Raw genomic sequence first — 20,075 nt, 5'->3', positions numbered from 1 at the left:
TCCCAAATATATAGTAATGATTTATTAACAATCTATGCAAGTGTCCAAGTCACCCATCAACAATAATCTTACTAAACAAAGCAAAAGAATGGAAAACGTTGCAATGTCGACAGCTATTAGACGTCCCTTGATGAAATCATCTGCTAAATAATTTGACGAAACATATTTAAGACAAAAAGTTGTGAGGACTATTTAAAAAAATATCAATTTCAGAGTGCTTCGAATGGCCTTAAAAAAAACAACAAAGTTTTAACAAAGGCACTTTCATCACCACAGCAGAAGAGGGAAGCTTGTCTGCTCCGATGTTATTATGTCCTCCTTCCGTTTCTCACTCTTAGGTTCACATTTGGTTTTGGCCCTTTGAATTGTCCCTTCAATCCAACCATCATTCACCATGAACTATTGTAACTTCAGAATCGTATATGAGAAAAACCACAGTGGCCGACAAAGGCAAGCACGGCGCAAACGGAAAAATGCTGCAAACACAGAAATGATGCAAAACCGTAAACATGCAAACACATACATCGAAAACAAAGGATAAAACGTAGCAGATACAAAAGAGGACACAAAAGAAATGCAAGAGGGAAATGCTGCGAATTCAAAAAAAACGAAACGGAGGTGCACCAGACCGCTAGGAGGACTCGACCTGAAAAGTCTCTTGCACACTAACGTTAGCTTCAAAAATTGCAAAAAGATTACAGCCAAGTGTTTAAAAATGACACAAATGAAAGCGTACTGTTTCACTTCACCTCAAATGAGCTAAACTTTCATCCAAGCATCCCTCCCATGTCTTTTAAATAAGGACTGGACCCACGGGACTGATACAACAGGTCAAGTCCCCCTAGTGGCCATTGCTCTTCCGTTGTCTTGAATGAGGTATTTCTCGCTTGAGTTTTTGGGGGGGAATTTTGTGTCACTTTGTATCCTGGTTTTATATGTTTTTGTCATTTTTCTGTTGCATTTGTTTGATGTGTTTGTGTGTTTAAGTTTTGCATGATTTTTTTGCGTTTTCCAGTGTTTGGCCATTTCTGCCGTACTTGTCAGCCAGTGTAAAAGTAACTGACTATTACATGACACATGCTCGTACCATGTGCAGACAAAGTAGCTGCAGCTAAGTTGATTAAAGAAAAAAACTGTGACGTTCTCAGGCAGCTTGACACAACGTCCCTTTGATGCACAACCAGCGGCGCTTGTGTATCCAGGAGACAGCGCTGTTGCTTTGCCTTTGTCTGCTGTTTTCAATAGCACTCAGCACTATGTACAAATGAAGACGGTGGCTTTGGAAATAGAGAGAGACGGAATCCTGGATATTCAGCGTTGTGTGGAAATGTATCAGAAAACTGTGCAGGCGTCATAGAAAATAAGCCAATTAATACATTTCTGGATGTAACCTTAGATTTTTTTTTTTCTTTGTTTAAAAAAAGAGCTCTGTTATGTTTCTCTGAAGTTAAAAAGTCAGATCTTGCTGTTCTCCAAGTGGGAGTCGATGTGTTTGATGAGGGCGTCGTCAGGGTATCCAGTGGGGAAGGCCAGCTGGCAGAGAGGACAGCTACGAACAGCGCTCTCTTCTGACTCCATCCACAACTGCAAACAGAGGCCAATGGCACAGAGGTTGGCACTGGTAAAATTCTCCAGGACATTGTTTTTTTTTTTTAAACCAGCAATGTTTAATGCACTTTGGCCATAATCAGTTTTCAACCTTGAATGAGAATTAATACAATAAAAAAAAACAAAAGAAAAACAATTCTTTAAGGATGACGACCTGTTGAATACATTGCTTATCATTCGATTTATGCAAACTACAGTCCTATTATAATGCTGCTCCCAATCCAATACATGTAGATGCTGGACTTGTCATGTCAAAATGCTGCAAATAAAAGTATTTAAAGGCCCAGTGTGGAAGCTTTAGTAGCATCTAGTGGCCAGCAAGCATAATGCAACACTGCTGATGCTAATCCCTGTTTTTTTGATGGCCCACTTGATTTCTTCTTCTATCTTTATCTGGACTAGCTGCATACAAGTGGACCTGCTTCCTCATGGGAGTGTTTGCTATTGGCAAATCATATAATACAATAATATCTTAATTCCATTCCGTGCCAATAGAGCCTTTAATTTACAGTCCCTGCCCGTCCTTCTGGGTTTAGCCTGTTTCCCGCTGAGGGAGTATTATACCTGCCAAACTTTGACAGATGCCTGATGTTGACAGTTAGGCTTCATTAATCCACTTAAAGCTGCCCAGTGGGGCTTTCCTGATGAAAAATGAAACATTTCCCTTTTTAAAGACACATGTAAGCGAAGCAGAATACAATATATGCCCGTCAACCTTTTCCCTCCCGCTTCGTGTGCCTCGTGTCGTCTGTGTCACTTTCTGTCTGACTGCTTTATGCAACCTCCCCCCATCCCTCCATCCCTCCATCCTCCGTTGGCCGCAGTGCCGTCCCTCCGGGGGAGAGGACTGGGTGGGTGGGTGGGGGGGGGGGCGGCGATTCTATTAGTCGCTTTATGTAATTCCTCGCCATTGTCTTCTACTCACGTTAATGGAGGGCCACGACTGAGCATGCTCAGTGTTCATGTAGGGAGGCAGATGGCAGGAGAGGGTGGCAGGGCCCTCGGGGGCCGAGAAGGGGGGGTGGCGGGGCTGTTTCCTAGGAGACAAGGCGCCGATCCCCAGCGTCTGGGGCGGGCTGGCAGCCGGCGAGAGGTAAGGACACACATCCTGCAAACACGCGCGACACACACGTCACAGACGTCCTCTTAACAACAAGTCAGCCCGCTCAGAAGCGGCCGCCGCCAAGGAGAATGTCATTACCGCCTCCTCGTCGTCAGACGACTGCGGGGGTGTCACCAGCGGTGTGGGCTCGGGCGGCTCGTCCAGGTGGCAGAAGTGGTGCACCTGAAAGTGGGCAGAATGATTGTATCAATCACCAGGCCGGTGGCAGCATTTGAAAAGCAAAGCACAAATCAGACTGATAGACTGACAGTCAGAATTCTCAATACCACTTGGACCACTTAGCAACAGCTCGAGGCAGCCAATCGCAGCGAGGGGCGCCAGCGTTCGCCGGAACTTTACTGCAGCCTTTAAGTAAACTCTTATCAAAGCTGGTGGGCAGGAGAGAGAAAACATCTCTTCAGAGGAGAGGAGCCTTCGCTGTCCTCCTTTGTTCTTCCCTCCATCTGGCCTTGACGAGACGGCCGCTCTCCGCTAATCTCTGTCGAAGCAATCACTATCATTTGCAAGCCTCCAGTCCAGTCTGCTTCTCCTGGTGTCCGCAGCTGCCGCCTGTTCTCCCTACACCATCATCAGCTGAAACCGCTTCAGACGGACTCGTGGCGAGATCCAAGATTAGGGACTTGCAACCTCAGCTGATCCAGCTGCCACTTACGGTTGATATCAATATGCACACAAGAGGATCTCTCAGGGCGTGGCCTGATGTGCTGGAATTAGAGTGGCACGCAGAAGGTATAGAAGCTATAGAAATCTTTCAAAATCACTCGAGGTAGAGTGATTGTGAGTGCGGATCGCTGATAACATAACGTCAGCTGCTAATCAGCAACTCAGCCCAGTTGTTTGTGTTTTTAACGCCGTTATTCTGTCGCCCCTCGGCACAAAGGTCACAGGGCTTCTGTGTGGAGTTTGCGCACTGTACAGGTTCTGTCCGGCTTCCTTAACTGGTGACTTCTTCAACAAGAGGCAGAAACACCTAGTGAAGGAGAAGCAGTGGTAGGCAATGGATGGATGGATGGATGGATGGATGGATGGATGGATGGATGAATGGACGGATGGATGGATAGGTGGATGCACGGATGGATGATGGGCGGCTGGATGAATGGATGGAAAGATGATAACAGATGGATAATGGATGGATGGATGGATGGATGGATGGATGAATGAATGAATGGATGACAGATGGATGGATGGATGATGACAGATGGATGGATGGATGGATGGATGGATAATGACAGATGGATGGATGGATGGATGGATGAAAAATAGATGGATGGATTGATGGATGATGGTTGGATGGATGGATGGATGGATGGATGGATGACAAATAGATGGATGGATGGATGGATGACGGTTGGATGGATGGATTTGACCCAAACACTGAGTTACTATGGAGGAAAAGTGACATGTGACAGTGTCATGATGAAAGTCTATGAGAGAACTGATGCTACACATACTGTCCATCAGGCCAGTTCATGTTCTGGAAGTCAAGTTCGCCAATAATAATTACTTTACTAACTAGCCAATCCCAGCCATCTTGGAGTAAAGGCGGGGTTACATCCTGGACAAGTAACCACATGGTCGCAGAGCCACACAGAAAGACATGCAACCACTCAGACCTTAGTATTTGAGCTGGAGAGGAAACAATGCAAACCCCCACACAGGATGGCCCAGAGTGGCCCTGATTCAGAGATCCCAACTCAAAAACGGCATCCATCAGGTTCTCAGGAGGAAGAAGGAACACAACGCAAGGATCCTGGCACACAAAACCATCGCTCTCTTCCCTCCACCGTCGCACCAAAACGTGAATGATTGGAAGAAGGCATTGCCATCTAATTAGGGAGGACTCTCACTTTCACCTCAGCAGCAGAGAGGGGGAAGCCCATGTTCAGAGCACAGTGATGCGGGCTGCTGCTCAGGCTGCTGACGCCACCTCTCTCGTTTCCTCCGCCGCCTCCCAGTCCTCCACCTCCTCCGGCTCCGTGAGCCGAGGCCGGCCTCACCAGGCCCACCACCGAGGTTCGGAGGCGGACCTTGCTTTGGCCGTAGTCGTGCATCTCCCCCAGGAGGGGCCTGGGTTTGGGGAGGGTGGACACCGGGTCCCTCATGATGCGGGCCGGCGCTCTATGGATGGCCGACGGATCGGAGACCTGGGACAGGTGGGGAAAAAAGGGGAGTGGCAGGGTTGGTAGTCAGCTACGGAGCTGCGGTAAGTCGGAATGTCTCATTCAGAACCTCCTCACCTCGGAGTAGCTACGGCGGCCCTGGAACTTGGCTCGCAGACGGCTGCTGGTTGGCTGATTGGAGTAGGAGGCGGGGCCATCGCTTAGAGGGGTCAGAGGGGGAGATGTGGTGGGCAGGAGCCTGTCAGGGGAGAGGGAGGCGCACTGGGAGGCAGTGGGGGAGAGGCGCTGGGGGGCGGGAGGGGGACGAGGGACTGGAGGACACAAGCAGAGAGCAGCGTTAGCAACGAGCCACGTCTGCATGTTAGCCCGCCTTCTTTCCAATGCTACACAGCAGCACAAGAGAAGCATGAGAGGTTTGATGCGCTACACCAGGGGGCACCAGGTAGTCCACAATGACTACATGAGTCATTGTTCATTGTCTGTCATTTTCCATCTTATTTTGAAGTTTTCTCCTCCTCCTCCTCCCTCCTGTTTGCTCTGACTTTACTTCTTTTGTTGGTTAATTCCCTGATGTGTCTCACCTGTATCTTGCTGCCTCACTTCCCTCATGTGTATTTCAGCCCTGTGCCGAGTGTTCCTGCAAGATCTTCCCTGCGTGAGTGTTTTCCTTGTTTTGATCCCAGCTCTGCAACCTGGTGCCACGGCTCGCATTCGGATCTTTTCTGTCTACCTGTTGCCACTTGGAGACGACCTACCGGGCTCCGGTGAGACATGTCGCAGCAGTCCGCTCTGCTTCACAGCCAGCTCGCGGATGCGGCCCAGCTCCTCCGTTAGCTCGGTGTAGGCTAACGCTAGGTTGACCCTGCGACAGGAAGGAGGCGGCTGAATCGGTCCGTCGTTGTCACAATTTCTTTCTTTTTTTTCTCCGTCAAAACATCCTCCCACTCACTGTTCGTCTCCGGCCTTCTTTATCCATTCCACGTCGCAGTGTTCGCAGTGCGCCGGCAGGTCCTGTGACTAACACGGAGGAAGGTATATGTCATATATTATGACACGTTGATTTCGCAACATAACGTTGTTTGGTTTGACTTCTAAATATCCTTGAACATTCTTTGAACCCCCCCTGAATAATGACTATGAATAAGCAGTCAGAATTCAATATGTCAGCCTTGAACACTGAATAATCTTCGTGGTCTAAATGGTATCCCAACAGATTTAAAATGTACTTTAGAAACGTTCTCTAACAATTAAAAATGTGTCATCAATGAATTCTACAGAACTAAGACTTTTCACCAAGCGCCCGCCAGACATTAAAGTGTTGGGCTTTGATTTGATGCTGCGGGTTTGGCTTTCTGCTTGCCATCTGTCTTCACCCTCCATCAAAGTGCAGTGCAGTTTTGTCCATCGGTCCGGACTTCAGTGATGTCAGAGCCAAAAAAGCCAATACAATAAGACTTCAATATAACAAAGGGAGCAGCAGCATTCCTGGTATGAGCCACTTACTTAACCTGAATCAGTGCATAAGCGACGTTTTTCTTCTGAAAGCTACACAAGTGAACAAATACTGTAGTGTATACAGTCAATTTACCACAGTAAAGCTCACTGTGGATACAGTACATGTACCCGTCTCTGCGTTTGGAGTGGCTTTCATGACTGACTCTGCAGCTCCTCACCTGTCTCTGCACCTCCTGCAGCTGGGCCACCTCCTGCTGCAGCCTCTGCAGCTCCGCCCTCAGCTCCTTCTCCCGCTGACACGCCCCCTCGGCCTGGTGCCGTGCCCCCTCCAGCTCCGCCTCCAGGCGCTGCAGCTTCAGGTCCGACAGTGCGTCCAGACTGCGGGAGCTCTGCAGCGTTGGCCCGCGGCCTTCTGACACACATGGAAATGGTTTTTGTTTTTCTGTTTTTAATAATTAAATGAACAAAGGGCAAAATGTGTTTATGTTTATAGATAGATAGATAGATAGATAGATATAGCTATTTCACAGTATAAGTAAGACCTCATTTTCTCATTTTTAAACTCAGAATTTTTGATTGTGGGGAAAATATTGATTAATTAATTAATCTGATTAATCTGAAGAAAAAAAAACATTTCTTCTCTCTAACATATCACTGAGCTCAGTCAGCTGCAGTAACATGAGGGAAAAACATATGAGTCACCCAGACTGGGTTGACTGGTCCACAGTTTGAGGCCTTACTTGTGCAAGACATGCAAAGTCACCATGCGTCAGCATTAACATTAGGTTTCATAAGAATTCCACTTTCTAACAAGTTTTTACAAAGCTATTCTAACTGCTACTACTACCGTAATGACGACGGTTACATTTCTTGTTCTACCAATTTTGGGATGAAAATGAAAGAAAAAAAAGTGTCATTTCCCACCATGCACACGATTGCTGAAAAAAAAAAATTCCCATATTAAGGAAGCTCTTTGCAGATTCACCAGTGCAAACCTGGTCGTCTCAGTGGCGCTTCTTCCTGCTAGCAATACTTTCTCAATACTTCTCAATACTCTCTCATACTCTCATGAATGCTCACGCCCGGCGAACCCACCTCTGGGTACATCCAGGCTGACGTGGACCTGAGTCTGTTGCAAGTCTTTGCTGCGGAGCTGAGCGCTGAGTTTCTGGAGGGAGTTTTCCCTCTGTCTGAGGGCTGACTCCAGGCTGCAGATCCGCTCCATGTGCTGCTCTGCCAGAGTAGTCTGACACACACACGAACATGAACAGGTTAAAACGGCACCAAAACACGCCTGCTTCATGCACTCGCAATGAGACGAAAGCTCACCATTTTATCCAGGTCCCTCTGCACGTTGCTTTTCTCCAAGTGGATCTTCTCGTAAGCCTGGATGACCTCCTCCAACCTTTCCTCTCTCTCCTTACTCTTCTGGAGCTGAAATAAGAGAAAATCCAATTTGCTCCACTGATCACTTTATACGCATTCCCTGTGAATGTGCATAAAAACACTGTTGTTTGCATTTTACACATTGTAAATGAAAATAAAAAAGCTGTGGTACTGATGTAGAAAAAACGATACGTTGCGTAACCAACCGTGGCAACTTTCTTATAATGTTTTCCTCACATATTAGTACTACTGGCAAAGAGTCTTGCTCTAGCATAACATCGCATCCAATGAAATAGAAGGAAGGATTTTAGTTGCAGGCAACTGTGACAAAAGAAATTGCCTTGACTTGTGAGTGAGTCTTAACGCACTTTATTACATATGCAGTGGGTAGATGTAATTCTCTGATTACGCTTTGAAGTGCAGAACTGAGCATGACTCATCGCTCCAAAGTGTGGCTACAGAGTACCTCCTGAGTGAGCGAGTTGACCCTCTGCTGTAAGTTGGTGGTCTCCGATTGGATGACGCTGGCGTCTTTGATCGAGGGCTCACAGGAGCAGCACAGAATCCTCTCCTCCCCAAATTCACTGATCATGGGAAACTGCAGGACAGGGCAGAAGGTTGGAAAATAATCTGTTGCTGTGTACATATACATATACATATATATATATATACATATATATATATATATAGTCAGCAGAAACATAAAAGGTTCATCATGTCGTGTGTCAGAGCGCAACCTTGACTTCGTAGTGCTTCAGCTTCCTCTTGATGCTGCTGTTCTCCCTCTCGAGGCACGCCAAGCGCGTCTTGATGTCGTGGTAGGCGGCGGCCAGGGCCAAGCCGGACGCCGGGTACACGTCCTCCGGCAGGCGGCTGGCCGACCAGCTGATCCCCGACACGCCCACGTCGTCTCTGAGCCCCTCCCCTCCTCCCAGCAGCCCCAGCTCTCCTCTGCGGAACAGATCCATCGTCAGTTACCTATGACAGGGGAGGTGGGGGAGGAGTCGTGCGTTAGTGCTCGAGAAGTGTCGCGGCTGCTAAGTCGGACTGGCGGGGGAAGCAGGCGGCCATGTGAGTCCAGTGACTCCCTTTGCACTCTTCACCTCAGACAGCAGGGGGCAGTAATGGGAGGGTTACTGCCTGCCAAGCCCAAGGAGCTGGCGGAGGTGACAGCCAGCCTTTGAGTGTGTGTGTGTGTGTGTGTGTGTGTGTGTGTGTGTGTGTGTGTGTTTGTGTGTGTGTGTGTAAGCTTGGGCCAGGATCACGGCAAGCCTGCCAGCCAAAGGTTTCATGGTTTCCATCTGCTGGTGTAAAACACATCCGGTCTTCCCTGATCTCCAGCAGCTCGCTGGTGGCTTTCCACGGCAGACACCAACACACTCAACACCACCCACTGCCAAACTAGGAGAGGAAGTAAGAGGAAAGTCTGCACTGGGGGGGCGAAGGGTGTCGTACTTAATCGGCCGCCACTGAACAGTTGCCATGAGAAAAGGTCAACTCTAGTGTGGAGTGGTTGAGCCGAGAGTTTCTTGCAACCGCTGGTCCCAGAGCTGTGAGTCAACTGTGCGGCTTAATAGATCTTGCTGTTTAAATTGTGAGTGAGTTGTCATTGTGAGCTAAAGCTTGCGATTAATCTGCCTTCATTGATTGGCCTGACTGTCCAATTGAGTGACAGTTTGTGTGTGAAGTGTGAAAAGGCCCCTCTGGCTCCTGCTGCCTGGCCTGACTGTTGACATGACATTGACACCAAAAAAAAAAAAACAGTCCTATGAATGCTCAGCTCGCAGTTCTGTTCACTAGCAATAACGCTAATAAGTCAAAGGTCACCAGTGCAATTCTATTTCATGGAACCTCTCCACGAAGAAGGGCTGCCACATAGACGTGTGCAGATGGCTTAGAAGCCACTGACAATGCGAGTTTGCTTGTATCATGACGGTTTCAAAGATTCTCTTCCTACTTCTGTTGCCGTTGACGGTATGTAATGCTACAGTGACATCTAATGCTATCGTGGCAACAGAAGGTCGCAGGTTCGATCCCCGTGTTATTCTCAAGGTTCTCCGGCTTCCTACTACCATCCAGAGACGTGCACATGAGGTGAACTGGGGCCTCTAACTTGGCCGTAGGAGTGAGTTTGAGTGTGAATGGTTGTTTTAACCAAGTCGCGATAAACTTGCAACTTGTCCAGGGTGTAACCCCTTTTGCGCGATGGCTGGTACCAAACCACACGCACACACGTGCCACCTCCACATAGAGGCTGCTATCAGACAATAAAGCCTCGTTCAGACTGCCGGCCAATATCCGATTTTTAGCTTATCCAGATTGAAACCGGATGGCTCTTTTGTAGTCTGAACAGTCACAAATCACATGAAATCCGATTTCGGCAAAACGGATTGGAAACACCTTAGGGAGGTCGTTTCCCAATCGGATTTGAGAGGGCATCTGATTTGAAACAGATTCGCCTGCAGTATGAATGCCGCCAAAGTTATTGATAATAAGTTCATTGACAATAAGTTATGAGTTTTAGATGTTCAAACAGCAAAACAGATAAACGGCACCTGATGAAAAGGGAATTCTGTCTGATTCTGAAACGAGTGGCAGTGCTCAAACATTAGTCCACAAGTTGGCTGAAGCCGCACAGCGCGTGAGCAGCTGAACAAGCAGAGGGATAACCACTGGACTGCCTCAAACCCGAACACCGCGTGACATGAAGGTCCGCTTTTGCAGCACACAAACCAAACCCCCCTGTTCTGTGAGAAAGTTAAATATGTACGATTTCCACTTGGATTCAGTCAGATGCAGATGAAGGGAGCGGCTGAGACCAGAGCCAGCGCGATGGGTAGCGTGCGCTTCTCGCAGCGCATTAACATTTCATATAAGAACATCCCGTACCATTTTCATACCAGCCCTGACGCCTTGCTGTACGGCGGACGCGCATGCATAAATCATCCTCGCGGAGCGAGCGGCGCGGGCCGAGCAGCCGGCGCGGCTATCGCATCGGTGTTTCAGAACAACTCCGGCTGTGACGGTCTTCGGCGGAAGGAAGAATGAGAGCGCAAAGACGTGAAGGATCTTCTCTCTGTTTCCCTGACAACATACCTCTGGCGGCTGCGTCAGCAAATGACTGCTACTGCCTTCCAGCAGCCGTTCCAGAAGACGTGTGACACGGGGTTTGAGACCCCTCAGGGCCTCTTTACAGTGTTTTCACGCGGTGAAGTGACCGGCACAACTGCATGGTGTGGAAACGGGCGTTAAAAAATAGATTTGAAACAAAGTGAAATATATATTATGTACATCACTATTAATTTTGCAGCTTCAGTTCAGTTGTGTGTATGTGTGTGTGTGTGTGTGAGAGCGAGAGAGATAAAGAGAGAGAGTGAGAGAGAGAGAGAGAGAGAAAGAGAGCGCACAGCCTTAAGCAGTCTCTGGGAGGTCAAAGCATCCCGCTGCAGATAACTCCCACTCCTCCAGCCCACCACTCTCTTGCTCTCTCTCTCACACACACACACACACACACACACACACATGCGCGCAGCAACATGCACCATCAAACAAATGGCCGGAGACAAAAGGCACTGGCGTTGCTTGTGAGCATTTATCTGTACGTTGCTCGCTCGCAATTGTTGAAATCAACGCATCTAGTTCTACTGACCTTTCAATGCATGCACACACATTTGCGCACGCGCACGCATACACACACAGGGTACCAGCCAAGGGCAGATCAGAGCAGGGCCATATGTCTTCATCACATGGTTGTTTCATTTATTAATGGACTAGCGGTCTGCATTACCCGCAGCCCCTTGCATTAAAAAAAAACCAAACCCCACTGCACCTCCTCGCGTCTGTATTTTTGTAGCGTCGATACGCGAATTGTCATCATGGTTTTTGTCCGTGTTTTCATTAGTTGACAACTTCACAAAAGCGTTGTTGGTCATTTCTCCTCCTAAACAATACTTATGACTTTAAATGGTTCCCTGTTGAACTTTACTTTCCACACAATTCTGGATGAAATCACACATTTTTTTGTTTGGAGCTGAGATCACGAGTTTCACAAGAAGATAAATATTTATTGCAATTATCGGCATAGGGAAACGTGACAAAAGGAAATCCCGCGGTATACTGTAGTTACGGGAGTAAGGATTGTTTTCATGCAAAATATGGCAGAATCATGGTCATTCAGAAAAAATCCCATAGAAGTATAAATCGAGATTGAGACGTTAATACGATTAATCGTGCACCCCTGCTTTTAATGGTTAGGGAGAAATTACTTTACCGTTTGTTTCCAACGTAATTGATCAAGGCTCCAATCAAATTGTTTAGATGCTGGTCTGGTGTGTGGGGGGGGGGGGGGGAACAATCTCTTAAGAAATGATTGTCTGAAATTATAATTACATGATGGCACTCTAGAGCGTGGAAACTTCAGGGTGGACGACCGTCCACCCACCGTCCCCCTGTCAATCTGACTCAAACTCTGCTATTTCAGTGCTCGTACAAATAATTTGCTTGCGTGCGCAGTCATGTTCCCCCTCCCTCCTCCCCCCTTTTTAAACCTTTGACGCACTTGGAGCTAATTAATGACTCAGAGGAGTCCTCCCCTAAAAAGCGTAGCCGCTGAGGGAGAACGCGGCGCAAGGCGAAGAACAAAGAAATTGCGAGGGGCCGTGCGTGTCTTCGTCGGGCGATGGAAGAAAAGAAGCCTGACTGTGATGAACGAGGAAGTCAAATAAAGATTAAGATAGAGGGAGCGAGACAGGGAGTCCTTGAGGACACAGCCGAGGGCGATTGCAGAGTTTTGCGTCTGTGTGTGTGTGAGTACACATTGTGAGCGGTGATCCGGAAAGCCACAGCTAGACAAAGGAAACTTCAGACGAGAGGGACGGAGACTTGTAGAGAATCAGAATAGACGAGCGGGACATCAGAAAAGCGATAGAACGACGGAAGTGCAGGAAGTGATCTCTTTGCCGACAAACCGACAGCCATGAGACCTCTTCAAAAGCGGCAGTAATGATGACACCGTGCTCATTTTCCCAAGAGAACATCATATTTATTTATTCACTTATTATTTTTTTGCTGACTCAGGCCTTTTCCACTTGGCATGCGTCGCTTTGCTTTGGGCCCTTTCGGCAGGCTGATGGGTCTTTCATCCCATTCCACCTCAGCCCTAATTGGTCCAGATCACTGGATGAGGAATAAAGATAAAAGTTTCCCCGACGGAAGCCGCCAGGAGGAATGCCAGGGATTCTAAAGCACAGTTTGACACGGCGGACAGTACATCTCAGCGGCCAACGAAAACCCCTCGGGGTCCATAGTCTCAGCTCTCACACGTGTTCACATCAAGTCTGGGATGCTGCCAGACTACAGCTTGATTTAAGGCATACAGTGTTGCAGGTTCACAATCCTTCCGTTCTTATAGTTTGCCAAAATAATTTGCCCTCTGCCAATAAAAAGTTATTTTTGCTGTGTTCATCTGGAGTTATATGGTTTCCACATTTCCATGTTATTTAGCATTTAAACCTATAAGACGTCTCTTCTTTCAGTCTCGTAGCAGCAGTTGGACTAGAGCTATGCCGTATGTCGCCAAACGTATTCCAACGGACCATCTATCTTTTGTATCGAGAGGGAAGTTAAGTATCCCTTGCAGCATGGCATGTTTAAATTAGTCCAACTAATCAATCTTGCATGTTTTTCCGCCGCACGGTATTTAAATCATTATTGCCCAGAAGCATTTAGGCACAGCAGACGCTTCCATTCTTGCAGCTGGGTTACTGTTGCGAGGAACTTGACATTTTACTGTTTGAGAAATTAGTAAGTGTTGTTAGGATGAAACGAACATGATTTGCTGGTCAAACATGCCTAGTTTTGTACTATTTTGTAAGAAAAAAATGGTTTATGGTGCTCCCCGTGTCCAGTTGTGTAGTTCAATTGATTTGTTTTGTGTATTTTTACATGTGAAAAAATTACATTCTCATCTTTTTCTTCGATATTTCGCCAATGGGGACCGCAAAACTCAATTTAAAACCCAAACAACATAATTCCAAAATTCTACATTGTCTCGCCGGACTTCACTTTTTCGAAGTTACTATTTGTCGGTACCGGGTACACACTGTGAAGCGCTACGTCTTCCTTTTGTCCTCTCCTCCCACTCAGATACACAGAAATACCTTCCTGGAACTGGCTTTCAAAAGCCCTTCATCTCTACCTTCTTCAGCAAACAATGCTGCCGGTACATCCAGCAACACGTGAGGGGACGCTCTCTTGCTGCTCCTGGCCCTCTTGGACTTTATCCAGCTGCTGTACTGGAGAGTGATTGAACCGACCACCCACCTCCAAGTGGTTGGAGCTTTCAAAATGGGGAGGGAAGTGGAGTGAGTGGAGGACAAGATGCCAGTGCACCGCAAAGTAGGTCTCAAACAGAACGCTGCTCCAGCCATGGATGTTACTGGGTGATGAAAAAGATCCTGAAGTCTTGCTGATGCTTCTAGTCTAAAGCTGTTAGGCCTTTTTTAAAAGTATGCCTCTGATCAGCTGAGACAACTTTTGCACGAAAAAATACAGAATGTATCATGTCTACCTACCCAAAATCAACCCTGTCACCTGCACCAATTAATTTTAAATGAAACCCGTGCAAAACCCTCTGACAAAATCTTGTGGTTGAAACGATTCAGAAATAAATACAAAACTTGTTCATTTAGCCATGACTTAAGCGTTTTTTCCCACGACTCTGTTTAAAAAAGGACCGAACTTCCGCTTTCAAAAGGAGGACAATGCGGAACCCTACATTGTATTGTTTGGCTAGCAGGAGTTGCCAAAGTGTCTTACTGGCAGGTGGGCGAGTGTTTGGGGTATATACCTGCACTCAGGCGAATGAGTATCTGCAAACCAGTGGGTGAGGTCACGGTATCTCTGTCTGTCTTTATATTCAGTCGATGGTTTATCGACAGTGAGCTACTATTTAGTCCAACGGTCTTGTAGCTGATTTCAAACTATTGGACTATAGGACGACTAATTGTATCCATGGTTAGTCACCAACACATTTGAAAGACCATGTTGAGAGGCAAATTAAGTGTTGCTTTGCAGCATAGTGTGTGCATGTGAATCATCCAATTAATCAATCATGCATGTTTTTCATTTGTACAGCATTGAAATGATTATTTCTATTACAGTAACAGAAATGTTTACGCACAGCTAATGGTGCCATACTGCTGCAAGCACCTTCATCCCTAACCGAACATTATAAGTAGCTTTTACTGGAACTGCAGCCCAGCATGGCTACTACCAAACACACGCTGCGGTAGCAGCAAGGGTTTGAGTGACTTTTGAAATTGTTTTTTGGAATTATCATTCAGCAGTAATCACACTGAACTGCCACAATCAGCTACAATCGATAAAACCCCCGCAACCATTGGACAATGTGTGAAAAGGCAGCGTTAAAGCCCATGTATGCCGTATTGACCTGTGTACGTGCTCTTTCTGTTCACCACAGCCCGAGCAGCGAATTTATTAGGTCATCGCACAAAGTAGCTTGTCTGCCTCTGAAATAGTCACACTAAACAGCAAAGAGGAGACAGGAGGCGGTCTGGGTCGCTGATGGAATGACAGCAGGAGGGAGCAGATGGGGATAAAGAAATCCTGTCCTAGGTTTTCTGTCCATGTGGCCAAACTTGTGCTCATTTTGATTAAAATCATATCTGAATCATTAGTGCGATTGTTTTTGGTCCGTTGCAAAGTCCATTGAATTAACTGGTGTTCTTCGACTTAGCCATGGTGTTTAGGGTCACTTAAGATGGGATCGTACCGATGGTCAATAGCCACACTTGATAGAATATTAGCCAAATCCTTCAGACTTATCGTTTGCATCCATCTGGGAAAAAGTCTAGAAAACATTTCAAAAGAAGTGGGAAAGCTTGGAAATCAATCCGATCTACAGTATTGGATGAATCATTGTTTTTCTGCCACTTCATCCAGAAGGCTACAGCTCAAGGCTTCTTACTGGGACGACATTAGCAGCGTGTCACTGCCCCAGTGGTGAACTGCCGTGCAATGTGGGGGTTTTACTCAACTCTTGCAGCGACACCCATCTTCGATAAAATAGCCCTGGACTGCAGCGTCTGCGCACAGCTTTGAAAATGATGGAAATCAAAGTAGCCCTTCAAGGTATTATTGAACAGATGTTCATAGACTGATTGCAATGCAGCTCGAGTCTTGGGTTCATATTTTATATTTAAGATGTTGGTGGTGATGGAAGTCAAAGATGAGTTGTATTGTCATCCTGTCGAATGTGACCCTCTTCCAGATGTGAGTAGCACAAGAGGTGTTGAGTAGCCCAACTTGCAATTCTTTGTTCAGGGGCAATAGCATGAAAGTCACTTGTACACAATGCCTATTGATTTTTTTTTTTTTTTTTTTTTTTTAAATGACAACACCCCTCTCAACACTAAGCATGACAAAACATTCTGCAACATGGGCAACATATTTTGTATTTTCCATTCTGACATAAACATGGATGCTAGCCAGCTGAAGAAACTTTTGTTTAGTCAGCAGGCAACATCTCAAAAGGGCGATCGGAGCCTTCTGTCAAGAGTCCCCGTAAATCATGTCGACAGTAACGGTGTTAACCCGTGATGGGAATGACTGAGTGGAGCTGGTGTTTGCTACCAGCGGGTATGAAATGGAGGTTAGCCGCCTTTCCTCCTGACCCGCAAATTATAATGCAAAAAAATCACCGCATCAGCGCCGGCGACACCTGAACGCAATACGTGCAGCCGCCACTGCCCCTCTTGGCGTTCGCAAAGCGCTGTCTTTTAACGCGGTTGTTTTCCCGTGCAATGTGCCTAACGAAAAGAGACCGAATGTACAATATCTGATGTACCCCCAGTCTGCCTCCCCCCCTCCCCTCCCCCCTCCCGCCCCCCCAGTGGTTGCTGCCGCACACATCTGTGAGAGTTTATCCTCCGGGCTTGGGGAATGTTTGAAATCTTACATTTACAACCACAATGTTGTGTGTGTGTGTGTGTGTGTGTGTGTGTGTGTGTGTGTGTGCTGCTCTGCCGTCCTACCGACACCGCGTCACAGCTCCCGTCCTCCGCCGGCAGCAACCAAAACAGCCTCCGCTGACCTGTTCGCGGATGCTGAACCCGCCGGAAAAAAACGAAGCTTTGGAACGCGAGGTTAACGTCGGATAAAAAAGCCGAGCGAGTGAGCGAGCGAGCGAGCGTGAAGCCGGTTTTACTTACGTTTGTTTGGCAGCGTGAAGATGATGGAGCTGACGGTGCTGAGGAGGGTCGACATGACTGGAGTCTGACATCAGCAGTGTGTGTGTGTGTGTGTGTGTGTGTGTGTGCCCGCCCCCTCCCATCTTTGACCGACCATACAACAAGAAGGGGAGGGCTTCAGAGACGAGATGAGCGCTTTTGATATGGAAAACATTTATACCTACCAGCCTACAGGGGTCGCCTCTCACCTTTATCCCTAAAGCTGGCCAGGTTGACACGGCCAGCACGTCAACCAGGGAATATTTTTGTGACGCTGCGATGATTTGTAATATCACTTCATCAAAGTCCTGGCTGATGTGCATCTCCGTTGAATAATATTAGCAAACTCGTTAATGTTAGCAAACAACCGGTGGTAATTGTCAGTAACGCTAACTTAGCTAGCTGGAATTGAAAAGGATATTTCTTGCAATTTCTTAAAAGTTCTAACTGTAAAGAGTTTAGCTACTTTTAGTCGTGTCGTTTTTTTAAAGCGAGCTGGTTGCACTTTTAATGCATGTGTATTGTTTAGTCGTCCTTGGTATAGCTTTTCAACTACTTTTCAACTTCTAGGTCAAACATGAAAAAGACCCAGCAACCCCTTTAATTTAAGGGACAATCCGCAAGTTCACCACATGTTTGTGGCCTTTAGCAACAAATAGTCACTGATGACAAATAACTTCTGCTTTGATCCAAGTATATTGTTCTTGTTGGGAAAAAAAAAAACGGTGACTGACTGAGTGTCCTATAAGGGGTTAAGGTAAATTAAGAATGCACAAGTCAAAATGTAAGCTTGAATCAAGTCACAAGAATACTTTTATAACTGCAAACGGTACGATAAATATGCAAACAAAACTAATAAAAATTCAAACTGTACAGGACAGGACATTGCTCTTGGCCACCTGAAACTGTATGAGGCTGGTTAGCATCAAAGTAGCAATACTACCATGTGACACCAACGCCAGTAAAGAAGTCATGCATCATGGGATGCTGGTTTTGTGCCGCCACCGCTGGGCTGCATGCCTCCTTGTCACATCATGAGCTGTAGCTGCAGTGTCACATCGCCCTTACCATCTTACAATGAGGCATAGAGTGCATGCACACAGCCCCACTTAAAGACACTGACACGTCGCGACATCAGCATTGAAAATAGGTTGGTGATGAATGCAACAGGAGAGTCACACAGCGCTGCGGTGCCCGTGACGTGGTTGTGTCTTTTTTCAGATATTGTCCCACCAGATTAATTTTGGCTACCTCCCTCTCTTCTCTGAAAGCTGATTACATCCCTTCAACACAAATGTGTCCCCTCCTCGTTTCAACGTGTAAGAAAAGCAGACAAAAGATTGAGAGTGTTTGATTTACTTTTAATGACATACTTTAACTTGTCTTCTTTTTTAAAAACAAAAAACAAAATAAAAACAGACAATACTACAGCCATAGATTAAGAATAAAAAAAAAACTTAAGAATATTCATCTCAAAGTATTAGTTCAAGTTCTGTTTTTAGTTGCAATCATTCTAATGACTTTATGATATCTTTAAAATGGTTCGTGAGCACAACCTGTGTGTGACATCGTACTCTTTAACGAGACAGAATTTCTCCAGCAAAGCGCAAACATCTAAAACCTCAAAAGGAAGTGGAGGCAAAGGGAAAGTGAATCCTATCACTTGGCTTACTGCCACCTCGTGGAAAGAGCATCAATGCTAACGTCTTCCGATATTAATGTTGACAACCCTCTCATGCTGAATTATCTCCCCAGTGAGATTTCCTCATCTGACAGCAGAAGCAGTTACAAAGACACCAGTGGAGGTCCCCCAAAGACTCCAGTCTATGTCCAAGCATGATAAACAATTTTACTCTGCCAGGCTGCTAGGGTACATTTTAATCATTACCCACCGCACACCCGAACCCTCCCAAAAAAAACAAAAAAACAAAAATTGTTATACATGGGATGGAATACAGCCAAACACTCAAACTGGGTTACCAATGTACAGTAAAACAATACTATATCACATAAAGGACAGACTTTTTGTTTCCATTCTGGAAAGTGAGCTGGGATCGTTATTTCAGACAGGCCAGCTTGAACCGTTTAATCAATTTATCGAAAAAATTATCTGGATAAACTGGAAAGGTCAGCCTTGCAACATGCTTTCATTGTGTAATGCTGCCAATCAATTAGGTTTCCCTTCACGTGCCTTCTACATTCTTGCATCAGGAACATCATTTGAATAGATGTATTTGTGTTTTAAACCATGTTTGTGTATTCACAGGAAATTTCACTCTGCTCTATGTTGTGTACGCAGGGCAGAACAGAAAATAAATTGACTTTACAGGCAGAAAAATGGCCAAAAGCCCCTCTCCTGATGCTTACATGACCCAAAGCAAATGCCAGGGTTTCCATATATAGATACAAACAGCAGTTGAGCGACCCCCTGAGGGTCGGTCTCTTTGTGGAATCACCCTATTTTGAAAGGTTAAACCTAATGAGACATGATGTGTCACAGATAGGTGAGTTGGAGGCAGAGACTGCATGAGTTGTCACACATTTGTTGTTTAGCACATCAACACAGGGGATGGAACAAAACAGCGACTAAAGAAGTCAATGAAACCAGCCTTTATTCATCATTCAACACGAACTGGACTTAAACATATATTTTTTAAAAGGTTGAAGGTTGAGGCTCAAGCGAATCTGTCAATGTGACTATTTCTGCTGGAAATGAAGGCAGAGCAATTTCTTCTCTTTTTTTTCAAACAAAATGTAAAGGTGTGTCTTACTCTGTTCAAATGACTCCTTTTTATGTTGACTTGGGCACAGAGCACATCTTTCACTTGATTTTTAAAAAAATCATACACAGTACAAACTATTGAAAACAAGAAATGTAACTAAATGTGAATGTAAAATGTTATAAATTGTCTCAAAACAGATGAGTCTTGTCTGCAGATCCAAGAAAAGTATAGTAGTCAGAAAGCTCCCTCATTGTTGATCATTTATTTATTTATTTATTTTTTTTTACAGTCCTTTGCAATTTAAACCTTTATTAAAAAAAAAAAAAAAAGTAATAAGGAAATAATGTTATGGGTTTCCCCCCCTGTGAATTTTGGAACAATGCGTCCGTGTGATTGGTTTTCTTTTAAAAAA

The 20,075-nt window shown here is 45.9% G+C and overlaps 1 protein-coding gene across 4 annotated transcripts; it reads right to left on the bottom strand.

Annotated features, from left to right (window-relative positions):
• LOC142886597 (TANK-binding kinase 1-binding protein 1-like) lies at positions 1-17,041 on the bottom strand. Of its 4 annotated transcripts, none has more exons than XM_076023607.1 (13): positions 16,923-17,041; positions 8,430-8,670; positions 8,159-8,290; positions 7,636-7,740; positions 7,402-7,552; positions 6,525-6,718; positions 5,801-5,868; positions 5,607-5,713; positions 4,969-5,162; positions 4,579-4,875; positions 2,810-2,893; positions 2,534-2,716; positions 1-1,584 (listed from the first exon to the last, which is right to left on the bottom strand). In XM_076023607.1, the coding sequence occupies exons 2-13, from the start codon at positions 8,658-8,660 to the stop codon at positions 1,456-1,458; spliced, it is 1,875 nt and encodes a 624-aa protein (XP_075879722.1). In that variant the 5' UTR covers positions 8,661-8,670; positions 16,923-17,041; the 3' UTR covers positions 1-1,455. The 4 variants fall into 4 exon arrangements, with proteins under 4 accessions (XP_075879722.1, XP_075879723.1, XP_075879725.1 ...); XM_076023608.1 differs by having other exon boundaries at positions 6,525-6,715; XM_076023610.1 differs by lacking the exons at positions 1-1,584; positions 2,534-2,716; positions 2,810-2,893 and adding an exon at positions 3,552-3,701.
• Between the last annotated feature and the right edge of the window lie 3,034 nt (positions 17,042-20,075).

This window comes from Nelusetta ayraudi, unplaced genomic scaffold (assembly GCF_046127955.1).
Source record: "Nelusetta ayraudi isolate G7.1 ecotype Tasmania unplaced genomic scaffold, CSIRO-AGI_Nayr_v1 ptg000016l, whole genome shotgun sequence".
Classification (NCBI taxonomy): Eukaryota; Metazoa; Chordata; class Actinopteri; order Tetraodontiformes; family Monacanthidae; genus Nelusetta; species Nelusetta ayraudi.
Note: the sequence above shows the minus strand (reverse complement) of the source record. Positions and strands in the feature narration are given on the sequence as shown.

Excerpts from the sequence above, each read along its gene's own strand:
- LOC142886597 (XM_076023607.1), bottom strand. The coding sequence starts at position 8,660 with ATGGATCTGTTCCGCAGAGGAGAGCTGGGGCTGCTGGGAGGAGGGGAG. Across the intron at positions 8,291-8,429 it reads TGAAGCACTACGAAGTCAAG|TTTCCCATGATCAGTGAATT; the intron begins GTTGCGCTCTGA and ends CCTGTCCTGCAG. Across the intron at positions 5,714-5,800 it reads AAGAAGGCCGGAGACGAACA|GGTCAACCTAGCGTTAGCCT; the intron begins GTGAGTGGGAGG and ends TTCCTGTCGCAG.